This window comes from Aedes albopictus, chromosome 2 (assembly GCF_035046485.1).
Source record: "Aedes albopictus strain Foshan chromosome 2, AalbF5, whole genome shotgun sequence".
NCBI lineage: Eukaryota > Metazoa > Arthropoda > Insecta > Diptera > Culicidae > Aedes > Aedes albopictus.
This window is the reverse complement of record NC_085137.1, coordinates 143,446,832-143,460,248: the sequence shown is the minus strand read 5'-3', so window position 1 is coordinate 143,460,248 and position 13,417 is coordinate 143,446,832. Positions and strand designations below refer to the sequence as shown.

The window sequence follows — 13,417 nt, the reverse complement described above, 5'->3', positions numbered from 1 at the left end:
TATTCCATGAACAGCTTGTTTCATGGACAGATCGTTATTTAACAGAGGCACTGTCATTAGTGAAGTGTACACGAGGAGGATTATAACTTGGTAGGCTTATGTCAGATGACATGTAGAACAGATAAATTCTCATGAATTTTGATTGAGTGTACAGACTGAGCATTTCTTCGAAGTCTTCAATGACAAGTGTGTTGCTCACTCCACACTTGATAAGTAACCTTAGCGAGAGCTCCCAGAATCGGTTCTGGAGAGGTTTCACCCCTGCCAGGACCTCTAGGCTCGCATTATGCGTTGAGTGCATACACCCGAGAGCAATACGCAAACAACGGTATTGAATTCGTTCCAACTTTATTAGGTGGCAGTTTGCTGCTGAGTGGAAGCAGAAAGAGCCATACTCAATAACAGAGAGAATAGTCGTTTTGTAAAGTTTTATGAGGTCTTCCGGGTGAGCACTCCACCATGTTCCGGTAATTGTGCGTAGAAAATTGATCCTTTGTTGACATTTTTGCACCAAATACTTGATTTGGGTACCCCAAGTGCCTTTTGAATCAAACCAGACCCCAAGGTATTTCGAAGTCAAAGACTGGTCGGTTTCTATTCCCAAAAGATTGAGTTTCAGTTGGGCTGGGTTCCGCTTTCTAGAAAACACAACCAATTGAGTTTTTTGCGGAGCAAACTCGATCCCTAAATCTCTTGCCCAGATTGACAGATTATTTAGAGAATTTTGCAATGGTCTTTCCAACATTTCTGCATGTGGGCCTTTTAGAGAAACCACAGCATCATCTGCAAGTTGTCTTAGCATGCATTGTCCTTCCGAGCAACTATCAATGTCTTTCACGTAAAAATTATAAAGCAAGGGACTTAAACATGAGCCTTGGGGTAGACCCATGTAACTAATTCTGGAAGTTGTCCGAGATTGAAACTCATATGTTTTTCTGACAACAAATTATACAAGAAATTATTTAAAATTCCTGGAAGTCCACTATTGTGCAGTTTTTCTGACAATATGCCAATGGAAACTGAGTCAAAGGCGCCCTTAATATCCAAGAAAACTGAAACCAGTTGCTCCTTTTCCGCAAAGGCCAGTTGAATATCTGTTCAAAGCAACGCTAGACAATCGTTTGTTCCATTGCCCTTGCGAAACCCGAACTGTGTATTTGAAAGCTTGGTTACGCTGATGATATTGAAGACAAAGTATATGATGAAAAAGGGCTCCAGGGAGGAATCACCGCGCCCGCCACCCCGTATTTATATCGACGGTGATGAAGAATTGGAGGCGGTTGAAGAATTCGTGTACTTGGGCTGTGTACTGGTGACCGCCGACAACGACACCAGCAGAGAAATTTAGAGGCGCATTGTGGCAGGAAATCGTGCTTACTTTGGACTCCGCAGAACTCTATGATCGAATAAAGTTCGCCGTAACACGAAGTAAACCATCTACAAAACGCTGATTAGACCGGTCGTCGTCCTCTATGGGCACGAAACATGGACTCTTCGTGCAGAGGATCAACGCGCCCTTGCAGTTTTCGAACGGAAGGTGTTGCGTACCATTTACGGCGGCGTGCAGATGCAAGACGGGACTTGGAGAAGGCGAATGAACCACGAGCTGCATCAGCTGCTGAGAGAACCAACCATCGTCCACACCGCGAAAATCGGGAGACTACAGTGGTCGGGTCACGTCATCAGGATGTCGGATAGCAACCCGACTAAAATGGTTCTCGAGAATCATCCGACCGGTACAAGAAGACGTGGAGCGCAGCGAGCTAGGTGGGTCGACCAAGTGGAGGACGATCTGCGGACCCTACTTATCGTATTTGTAAGTGTACGACTCGTGCTGAAAAAATCATCAGTTTGCAACTTGTTGCATAAATAACTAAGTTTTATGGGTAAAACTGTAAAACTGTTTTGATCGTTCGACTATCAAAACAATAGGGGTATTCACCAAACAGATTAAATTGCTGCGTAAAGCCTATTTTGGTGTTTGAAAGGAATCGCTCAAGAAACTTCTCGACCGATTCCTGGCAGAAACTTTCCACGGTGACTGCCATTTGAACTGTCATTTCTTCGCAACTGCGTACTGTGATCGAAGAAAAACGGTTTCTTGGGCGATTTAGGCAAGGAATTTCCCATGCATCAAGATAGGCCGAAAAATTCCTTCTGAACTGCAAACAGCGCTTAAGCCATGATTTTCTGCTTAGAGGGCACTGCACTGTTTTGATTTTGTATGGGATTTTGACGTTTCGTGGCCTTGTTGTTTACAAAATTTCTGTAAGAGTAAAAGAGAAGGAAATAATTTCATGCACTGCCCTATGGTCCACTGCACGAATTTATTCTGGCCTGCTTACTCTCACACGAAATTTGACGTTTGAGAGGTGTCGGCACCGCTCAAACGTCAAATTTCGTGTGAGAGTAAGCAGGCCAGAATAAATTCGTGCAGTGGACCATATGAAATGTTTCATGATTTTGCGAATGAAATAATCGAAGATTGCCTTGGTGATCGCGACGTTTAATCAGTTTAATCAGTTTACGCTGTTAAGTGAATCCCCCCATTAGGTAAATATTGGAGTGCAATTAAATTGTGTTATACTCTGAAAAATGTGCTCTCTCGGTTGAGCAGTACAAAATGTTTTTATCAATAAACAAACTAATTATTCTAGTGAAAATAACTTTTATCAAATAAAAAGTTGTTATCGAAACTGTAATCCGAATGTGTGTAATCCCATTTGTACCTTTTAATTCCGCCCTATTTTGCTTATCCTTTGACAGATACGCGTATTTCGACTACCACTTGTAATCTTCCTCAGCGTCAGTTATCCACATGATTACACTCATTCGAAGAGGGTATTCTGCTTAGAGGGTTCGAAAAGTCGGTACAAGATGATACTGTTGTAATTTTTATAATGTTTGCCGTAATAAGCCTTAAAGTATTCCAAAACTGTCACCTTAATTTCCGAATGTCTGTGAAACTAACAAAGCTGTTGTATGTAGTTAGGCAGCAACTGACAAATTGTATTTTGGTCAAAGAATTTCCATTTTTTTTATCAAAATATGCATTCAATTAAAGTTTAAAAAAACCGAAATCTCGGGATATCCCGGGATATGCTTCAATTTTTATCCGAATCCCAGGACAAGTGAAATATTCGGGAAATAGACACTCTATTGGAAATACATTTGGTCATGGAAGCGGTACTCTTGGTATTTATAATATAGGTTTCTTAAACAGACCTTTGTATAAAGCAAGATTAATTGACGGTTTTAAGATGCAGCTTATTATCTGCTGGGGAGAACACAAGGCATAGAGGTCAGGGCTGCCCGCCCTCTTATGTGCCAACATAGTGCTAACTATTAAATCATCCGTTCCGGAAAATCAAAGTACATTAAAGCCTTCATCAAATTCCGATAAGCTACGTTATTTCCGTCCATGACTGTGCTGCTATGCGGTGAATTAGGGACCATGTGATATTCAGACGATAAAAGCCACACCAAACCGTGATCAATAACCCACCCCAATAGGATGTGAACCTGGCGCTTGACCATACGCCATCCGTTCGTTCGTTCGGTTCGGTTGTTTTGTATAGAAGAGTATATATTTCCAAGAATCAGATAACGCGAGTTTAAATTAAATAATAATAATCATTATTATCATCATCATCATCATCAGTTTTGTTATAAATTGGTAATTTATTCCGAGTGTTTGAATGCTCGCGCGAGAGAGAGGATACAGCTTACAGCCGTACACATTCAAAAGGATACCTTTGCGGGGGAGGATGCGACGGTATCGCTCTGCTCTACAGGATTGAATTGTAATATCATAATTCATTATCGTACATGGAGTTGGAGCGATAGTAACGGGAGGGGGGGTTTAGTGTGAAATGAATGCGGCCGTGTCAAATCATGTGACGATTGAAATTAACAAATAAGTGGTCAGTGTCGAGAGCATTGCAGCAGTAGTGTGTTGGATCGTGTTAATGTATTTACAAAGGAACAGCGACGGCGGCATGTTACAACCTGTATTTGCGCTTGAAATTAAAGATAAATAACGTAAAACGGCAATTGTAAAAAAATGTACAAATAAAAACCATCGACTGATTGAGTTGAGTACGTTAAGTGCCAACGCGGGTGGGGGGTAAAGGGCAGGGACCAACAGAAAACAATTACACATTTCGGAAGTTGGGACGTTAATACGCGTGAAGGTGAACGAGGATCCATACATGAAGTCTAGGATGATCTAGGAATTCGGAAGCATATCGTTCAGCAGTTCCTTCTCCGATGGCGTCAGTTTGTCGGGGAATTTGATATCAAATGCCACTAGTAGGTCGCCCTTGCGCGTCGGTTCCTTGGGGAAGGGCAGCCCATAGCCCTGGATCCGTTTGACCGTGTTCGGTTTGATGATCTCTTGCTTTGTACTGATGCGTAGCTTCTCGCCCGTCATCGTGGGCACTTCGAAGATCACTCCGCAGAGCGCCTGAAATAGAGAAATTAAAATTAGTGTTGATATCGAACATCATAAAAATGTTTTGAGAACTGCAAGTTGAAGAACTATGTCTGAATTGTGAATCTGTTAAACAAACGTTGAAAAAATTGTCCAAGGGACGATACCTTTTCATCTCCATGTAGACCTTTAACCTTTTGCAATTTAGCAAAAGTCAATTGAAACATGCTGAATGGTGATAATCCGAAGAGGGAGAATAGAGTGTTAATGCGAAAAAGAAACTAAAAATAGAGAAAGAAATCCAGAAAAATTGTTCAGGAATCCCTGAACAACTAGAGGAATCCATGAGTGTACTCGAAGAGGAGTCCTTGAAGGATTACCTGAAGGCATCCCTGATGTACCTCCTGCAAGAATCCCAGAGAGGTACTGCTGCAGAAACTGCCGGCAGAATCCCTGAAGGTGTTTCTGAGGTTATTTCTGGGAAAACTATAGAAGATATCACTGAAGGAACTTCAAAAGAAACCACATAAGGAACACCTGGAGAAATCACAGAAGGAACTCTTGGAGAGATCCCTGATGGAGTTCCTAGAGATACCACAGAAGAAATTTCAGGTTGCATCGCTGGATTAACTCCATTAGGAACACCTGAAGGAACTTCTGGAAGAATTCCTGAAGGAGTTTATGAAGACATCCTTCATAGAATGCCTTAAAAAAATAACAAGCAGTTTTTGGAGGAATCCCTGAAGGAGCTTTTTTTTATCTGTATTAACGAGATTTTTAGCCCCAGACTAGTTAATCTCGAGACCCACGCTTTACTTCCCTTCCAAAGGAAGAACCCACATTTTGTGAGTTTGTCGGGAGTGGGATTCGATCGCAGGTCCTCGGCGTGATAGTCAAGTGTTCTAACCATCACACCAGGTCCGCTCCGTAAAAAGGAGCTTTTTATTAATTCCAGAAATCTGTCAAGGAACTTCAAGAGAAATTCCTCAAAGAATTACGGAAGATATCTCTGAAGGAGTTCCTGGAAAAAATCCTGAAGGAATTCCTAAAGGAACTGCGGGAGGAATCCTTGATTAAATTCTTGATGGACTTCCTGAAGCAATCCCTGAAGAAACTCCTGAACTTCCTGAAGGAACGCCTTAAAAATATCGGATGGATTCTTGCAGAGACTTCTAAGAGAATCCCTCAAAAAACCTTGGAGAAAACCAATCCGAACCAAACCAAACCTGAATTCTGGAAGAATTTCTAGAGAATCTTCAACAGAAATCCTTGAATAAACTCTAGAAGAAATCCCTGACAGAACTTCTAGAGGAATGTTTGAAGGGATTTCTGAATGAATCCCTGAATAAAATACTGGAGGAATCGCTCTAGAAATTCTTTGAGAAATCCCAGAAAAACTTCCTGAATGAATCCCCGATGGAATCTCTAGAGGAAATTATATTGAATTTTCTGGAGAATTTTCTGAATGAACACCAAGAGGTACCCCTCACAGAATATTTGAATAAATCCATAAAAAAACTGGTTTAATTCCTTTATTGGTTCCTGGAAAATACTGGACAAATGGTTCAAGAAATTTCTGGAGAAATTCCGTAAGAAGTTCGTAGAGAAACCACCGAAGGAGTTCATGGAGAAGTCCCTAACGAATTTTCTAGAGAAATCCCTGAAAAAGTGCCAGGAGGAAACTGAAATTCCTGTAAAAATATCTGAAAGACGTCCTGGAGAAATATCTAAAGGAGTTTCTGAAAACATCTTTCCAGAAATTAGAGGAGACATTTCTCAGGAAATTCCAGGAGAAATCTTTTAAAGAATTCCAGGAAAAAAAAAACCCTGAAGGTATTTAGGAAGAATTTCTTGTGGAACTTCTTAGATGAATCCATCAAGAAACTTCTGAAAAATTCCTGAAGGAGCTTCTGGAGGAATCCATGAAGAAATTCCTGAGAAAAATCCTTCAAGAAACTCCAGGCGATATACCTCTAAGAATTCCAAGAGAAACTCCTGAAGAAATTTCAGGAAAAAGCCTTAAGGACAAACGTCATGAAATCCCGCTTCAACAGTGCATCAGAACTTCAGACGCACTAATCTCAAGAAGTAAGCTTCAAACAACAGTGTATTTTATTATTCCGTTCTTGCTCACTTGTAATAAGCTTAAAATAAAAGGCTCAGGTGCGCTGATTTTGTTTACGCAGAGATTTGTGCTTTCGAAATCGTGAGTAGGTGCCAAAGTCGGCCATTGTGGCGGCCATTTTGGGATTCTAACAAGTCTGTCCTTAATGGAGTTTCTGAATGAGCTCCTGAAAGAGTTCTAGAAGGATTATCTTAAGGAGCTCCTCTAGAAATTCATGAGTTCCTGGAGAAGCCCCTGTAGGAATTAAAAAACAAATGTATAAAAAGTTCCTGAAGGAATCTTTGGAACAGAAATCTCGAATAGAATCCAGAAAAAAATCCGAGGGAAATTCAAGAAGAATTTTCGAAGAATTCGTGAGACGCTGTCCATTAACTACGTAGACTCTTTTTTGGCAATCTCCTTTTCTAGATTCGTTCTGATATTGCACCATGTAATCCATTTGAAAATCCTGCAGGAAATCCATTAGGATAGTCTTTCAAGAATTTCTTTTGAAAGTGCTTTAGCGATCTTCCATGGATCGCTTCAGAGTTTCCTCTAGAATTTCCGGCGTAATTAAGTTTAGAGGATCCTCTAGAAATTTCTCCAAAAACTCCTCTGAAAAAGCTTTTATGGGTTTCCATAAAAATTCCCTCATGGATTTTTTCAGGAATCCGTACGAGTACCCTTTAAGAAAATCATCCTCGGATTCCTTTTCTCAACTGAAAATGGCAAATGTTCTAGAACTAAAAAACGCATTTATATATAAGTCAATAAGAGGGAAACTAAATGAACTATTATTTGCGTCTTGAATTATGAAACGATGTTGATGTTTTGGATAATTTGGTGTTTTATTAGAAAAATAATCTAATCGTTATAATTTTCTTCCGTGTTAAGAATATTTAGTTAAGTCAATGGTTTTTCATAGCTCATTATATAAGTCATAAATGGTCAAAATTTCATTGCATTCGGTTCATTGAAGTCGGAGATATAACAGCTCAAAGTAGGCTATCGGATAATTTTACCTTTTTTCAAAAATCTTCATAACTTCGTGAAGAATTGTCCGATCTTTTCCAAATGTTGTCCACTGATACACAACTAGTTAAGGAACTTACAGTAAAAGTTTGAAAATATTTGATGCATTTTTCGAAAAGTTACAACTGATTGAACATTTTTTGAAAAGTGAAAATTTTGCCTGTCCCGATCATTTTGTCTATCCCCTGTATATTACAGAGGTTCCTCCAGAAATTCCTCCAGTGATTCTTTTAGAAATTTCTTGGAAATTGCTTCAAAAGTTTCTTTCTTCTCTCTTTCAGGGATTCCATAAAGTTGTTTTTTTTTAGATATTCCCTCATGCATTAAAAAAAAACAAGAATTCTTTTAAGCAGATTTCTACGGGTATGAAGCTCTACCAGGAATTACTTTAGAAACTCTTTCAGGAATTCGATTTGAAAACTTAATCGAGAATTTCTCCAGGGAGGGATTTTTTCCCAATTTCTGCAAAAGGCGGCTAGTGTATGAAGCGTCGGTTATGGGGGGGGGGTGTTAACACCCAAACCATACCCCCCCTCACTTGTGCACGGGCTTGTCCTATAGTGTCTCTACGTATTCTTTTAAAAATTTATTCAAAAACAATTCCTTAGAACTTCGATGAAAATTCAAAAGAAACATCTCAAGAGTTTTTTCTAAGGATTTCTGCGGACGCTTATCTATGCATTTTTATTGAGCAGAAATTCGTCCAAATTTCTCCATTTTTTTTTTTGAAATCCGCCAAGGGTTTCTTGGGAAAATACTCCAAGTATTACTCTCCGGATTTCTTCAAGAATTTCCCTGGGATTTCTTAGAATACTCCTCCAGAGATTCATTCAAAAGTACTTCCCAAAATTTCAACAGGGATTCTACTAGAAATTTCTTTAGAAATTCCTGGTGCTCCAGAGAATTCTTAAAAAATTAGGGTCTTCTTTCAGAATTTCAGCAAGGGATTTCTTCAAAACTTCTTTCGTGGAGTTTCTAAGAAATTCTTCCAAAAGTTTCTTCGCAAATTATACTGGGATTGCTTCGGAAATTCTTCCCAGGTTTCCCCGAGAATTCTTCGAGAAATTCCTTTAATGATTCCTGCAGAAAATTCAACAAGGTTTTTTAGAAATTGTTCTTGCGTTTCCATCTCCTGAAATGTCTTTAGAGACATTTAGCATTTTTTCGGAAATTTCTCCTGAAATTTTTCAAAAATTCTTATAGAAATTGCACAAAAATGACTAAAAAATTCTTTAAGGAATTCCTAAAGGAATTTCTGGAAATTCCTGGAAGATTGTTTCAAAAAATTCCTAGCATTGGATTTTTTTAGAAGAAAGTATTGCCTTTTTATGGAATTCCAGGACAAAACTCCATAGAAAAAAACTCCTAAGAAATTTCTGGAGGGACTTCTGAAAAATCCGTACGGGAAATTCTGAAATTAAAAAAAAATAATTGTCAGAATTGGAGAACCTTCTGCAGGTATTCATTGAAAAAAATCTAGAAAAAATCAGATACTAAATAATACTTGAAAGGAAACTATTTAAAGTATGATTTATCTAACTGAAAAACGTCTGAACCATTTCAACTCCGAGATCAATTTGACCCCGGTATACGGTAGTACCTGAATTGAGGCAATAATTGCCGAAAAAGTTTCTAAAAAGTTTTTAAAGAAAAACCCTAGAGGAATTTCTGAAAGAATCTCCGAATCGAAATCTTTCCTGGAGCTGCATCTTCAGAAGAAACGTTCAGAGGAATTCCAGGAAGGACTTCTTAAGAAATTTGGAGAAGAATTTCCGGAGAAATGCGAAAAAAAAGTTGTGGAAAATTTGTGTGAAGAATTAGCATTAAGTTAAAATTCACAAATACAAAAAAAAAGGTGTGGAAAATAATCTGACAATATTTCTGGAGGACCCAAGTAAAAATGATAGTTGAATATCAGCTTATTCAGCTAAAATTAAAAAAAAAAACAGGCTTAAGAGCGGCTTATTCAGTTGTTGTACAGCAATAATGTTTGTTGGGGAGTTCCTATAGAATTGCTTGAAGAAATATATTAAGGAGTAAAAACATGGGCTTATATAGGAACCCTTGAAGGAATTTAGGGATGGAACCCTTAAGGAATCCCAGGAGAACTTTCGGAAGGATTTTCTGAGAAAACTTTAGGACCAGTTTCAAGATGAATCTAATTAAAACAAAAAATCTTGAGAAACTCCTGAAGAAGTCCCAATGAAAATTCTTGGGGGAATTTCTGAAAGAATCGCAGAGGAATCCCAAAAGAAATTTGCAAAAAAATACATGGACAGGGGTGTATTCTGAAGAGAAACTAAGAGAAATCCTTAGAGGAATTCTTGCTATACCCAAGTAGCACCTGCAACTAAAATAGAAATGATCATCGTTGTAAACATGTTGCAACTGAGTTTTCATGAAACAACGGATGTTAAAATCCTGTTGTTAAAACCAAACTGAGGTATAACATATTTATAACAACTAGCGCAATGTAAATAAACGTCATCGTTAATTGAAACTTGCGAAACCAATTTGTAACTGAGGTATAATCTGATTGTTTCAACGAATCTTAGTTACGACCGTTTACAAACCAAAACATTGAGATTGATTATCATAAACATGTTTACATGGAACTAATTTAGAACAATCGTAGTAATTGAAAGATGAAATTCCTCGATGGAAATCTAGGATAAAAGTTCTGTAAGAATCTTCAGAAGGAAGTTCCTGGAAGAATACATGGACAACCTTGAGGAATCTCCGGAAGGGACACCAATGAAGGTGCCCTAACACAAAAAGCTGATGATATGAGAAAAATTAAGCTCGATTATTCGGAGGACCACCTGTTATTGATTGATTATGGTAAGCTACTTGTTTCATACTTAAAAAATAAGTTGGTTAAATTGTTTTGAGCTAGTATAATTATGCATGGGGGCTGAATAAAAGTGTGTTGTAAGCTACTGTGGCGCATACGTCGTTTATGTCATTTTGGTCTACCTCCCAATCAATGTTAAACTATAAATAACTAGTATTTGAGTTAAAAGTTTTGAGGTAAAATAATTGAGTGTTGACAGAAACGGAATATTATGTTAACGAAACCGGAACCAACCTGTAGTTAACTTTAGATTGCCATATCTCAGTTATCTCTCGATCGATTGTTTTCAGTTTTCTGTGACGAGTTACAATACTTTTCAAATTTTAAAAACTTTAGCAAAGTTTCGCTGTTAACTGTGGATACAAACGTTAAAGATAAGTTGAATTTTTACAATAAAAACGCATCAAATAAAATTAAATTTAGCTAAAAATGCTGACGTCAAATCATTTTGATCGCTTCAGCTAAATTATTTCATCTGATGAGCAAAAGTAAGTTGGAATATCTGTGATTATCGGCTGTTTCTCATCTGAAATGACGGGAATTAGCGCATATGACGAAGTAGATTTTTACTCTAGCAGAAAAATGGCGGGTCAGAGATTGAACGCCGGAGCTTATGTGTACAAATCAGAAGTGGTAATCTCTAGCGTGCGCAGGTTTTTCTTTTTCCTCATACACTCTCGTAAAAAAACACAAGAAAGAGAAAAATAAAAAAGAGGGGAGGGTTCACTCTGCCCCCCTTTTTTCTCGCTCTTTCTTGAATTTCGCAATGAGAATGAGCGAGAAACAAGAAAATGCTGTGCACGCTAGTGGTGATTACCACCACCAAGCCCAGACCAGGCCCTGTATACGAGAAAGGCAAACATATTAAAATCTGTTAAGTATATCTTAGACGGTGATAAGCTCTATTGTAAACAAGCAATAAAAGATAAGTTGCTTGAACTGTATTTCGATTTGGTCATATCACACTCACAAATGTTTATTTTCGTTCAAATTCAATCGACACAAATCATGTCATTTTTCATAATTAATCAATCAGCCGATCTATCCTAACCCATCAATAGCGACACCGATTTAAAGATCAAGATCAACAATCACTTAATCAACGCACGACATCTAGCAAGCCCAACCCAGTCATCGTTCACAATCTAGAAGAAATCAATCATTTTGCCACATCACCCGCCATCCTCCAAGGGAGGAGACACGTCTGTCTCTGTTTTACAGCGAGATCCGGATAATCATTCTTCACAATTCAAACAATTTAATTCTTCAATTAGCTCGCACGGTATGCTTGTTGACGATGTCACGACCGACCGGCGAAGCCCTACTGTCTGAGCGCCTTCCACGATGCACATGTAACGACTCAAGTTTTCGCGTGTGATCTCTCGAACCTACGGACGACGACCACGATGTAGAGGCACGCTGTACCACAAGTGTACAGTGCCCGTATTTGGTGACAAGCACGCTGAACTACGACGACGGCTGCGTTGTGGCTCGGTGGACAACTCGACCCACCACCATACTGGGTCGAATCAACCCTGGGTGCAGTTTCGCAAATTCTGACCGGGGAGTTGAAAAATTTTAATTGAATTTCAGTGCAGATGCAAGCGATACCCGTTGGTACGTTAAGGGAGGCTAGAACAAAATAAAGTAATCACTTCGGTCGGAGTTGCCGAAAGCATAATTGGTGTAGGTTGTCTGCTGATTTGGTGTTGTTGTGAACCGAAGTGCGAGGAAAAACGTGACCAGGCGATTTGTTGATCTTTCGATACCTACGTTCGGGTGATGTACCAGCAACAGTTGTCACTGAGGCGTTGTTGGCGTGTTCTCAGGTTTGTACGCATCTACCTACTGAATGATCAATCAAGATAGGTGCGTGCGAGACGGTGATGAAGCAACTCGCAATGTCTCAACGGAATTTAGCAAAATTAAGAAATCAAATCAATTCTTTTTTGGTATAAGGAATGGAATGCAATTATAAATTGAATTTTATTTACTGTCTTGGAATTAAGGGAATTAATGAACATTTCTAGACGGGGTCATCACTTAACTGAACTGAGCAATTTACGTTGTGGGTTCAAGTCATGCAACATTGTCATTGAAGTCAAATGCCTATAGGTTACAACTTTTTAACCTCAATAACCACGACTAAGAACAAGATCGTTTTGACGGATCTTTCACCTTTCAGGAAGCGCGACGTTGTAAAAAGTATAACACCACCAAAAAACCTTGCTCGTGGTATACAGCGCGAGCGCGGTGCAGTTTTAAGTTTGGTATGCACCTGGAACGGAAAGCAGCCAAGTAAAAAATCCTCTAATTACCAAAGTAATTTTGGCAATCGAGCTTGAGAGCAGAAACAGAAGAAGAAGAAGAAGAAAATAATCGACGAAATGTTTGTTTACAAACAAATTCGGATTATTTTTTTTGTTTTCGTGTCGGCTTGCAGGATCCTGCCAGATCTTGCGGGCTAGCAAATACAAATACAACAGTAGCACCAGCAGCGCTGGCAGTAGTGGAAGTACCCTCAACAGTAGCACCGGAAGCAACAACGTCAAGCATTCCTCGTCGTCGGAACCGTTTGCGTGGTCTGCTTCAAGCCGATCCAGTTCTACGCCAGTGCGACCATCTGTGCTGCTTCGAGTGTTTTACCCGGATTCGGGTGCTGTGTCGGCAGAACGATTGTCCCATCTGTCGGTGGGATTTGGCCAAGGTAATCTCGAAGACGCTGGCCCCGTATCGGGAGCTGGACGTGAAGAATCAGTATGAGTTGTACGATAAGCAGTATCGGACGGACGGAGAGGTGCAGCAGGCGTTTTTGAGCTACTGGACAATAAGTGTCCCAGGTGCGACGAGAAGAACTTCTTCAAGCTCGACATCCTGCAGGAGCATGCCGCAAGCGGCACAAGCTGTTTTATTGCGACATCTGCACAGAGCACCTGAAGATCCTTCATCGGAACGTCGGTGCTACTTCCGGCAGGACCTGGCCATCCACCGGCGG

At 39.5% G+C, this 13,417-nt stretch overlaps 1 protein-coding gene across 1 annotated transcript in view; it reads right to left on the bottom strand.

Annotated features, from left to right (window-relative positions):
* Positions 1 to 3,560: 3,560 nt before the first annotated feature.
* Positions 3,561 to 13,417, bottom strand: part of LOC115253617 (dnaJ protein homolog 1) — a 306,072-nt gene continuing 296,215 nt past the window's right edge. The window contains exon 7 of the mRNA XM_062850573.1: positions 3,561 to 4,465. Coding sequence (XP_062706557.1) covers positions 4,229 to 4,465 — 237 coding nt within the window. The 3' untranslated portion in view covers positions 3,561 to 4,228. The remainder of the gene's footprint in view (positions 4,466 to 13,417) is intronic.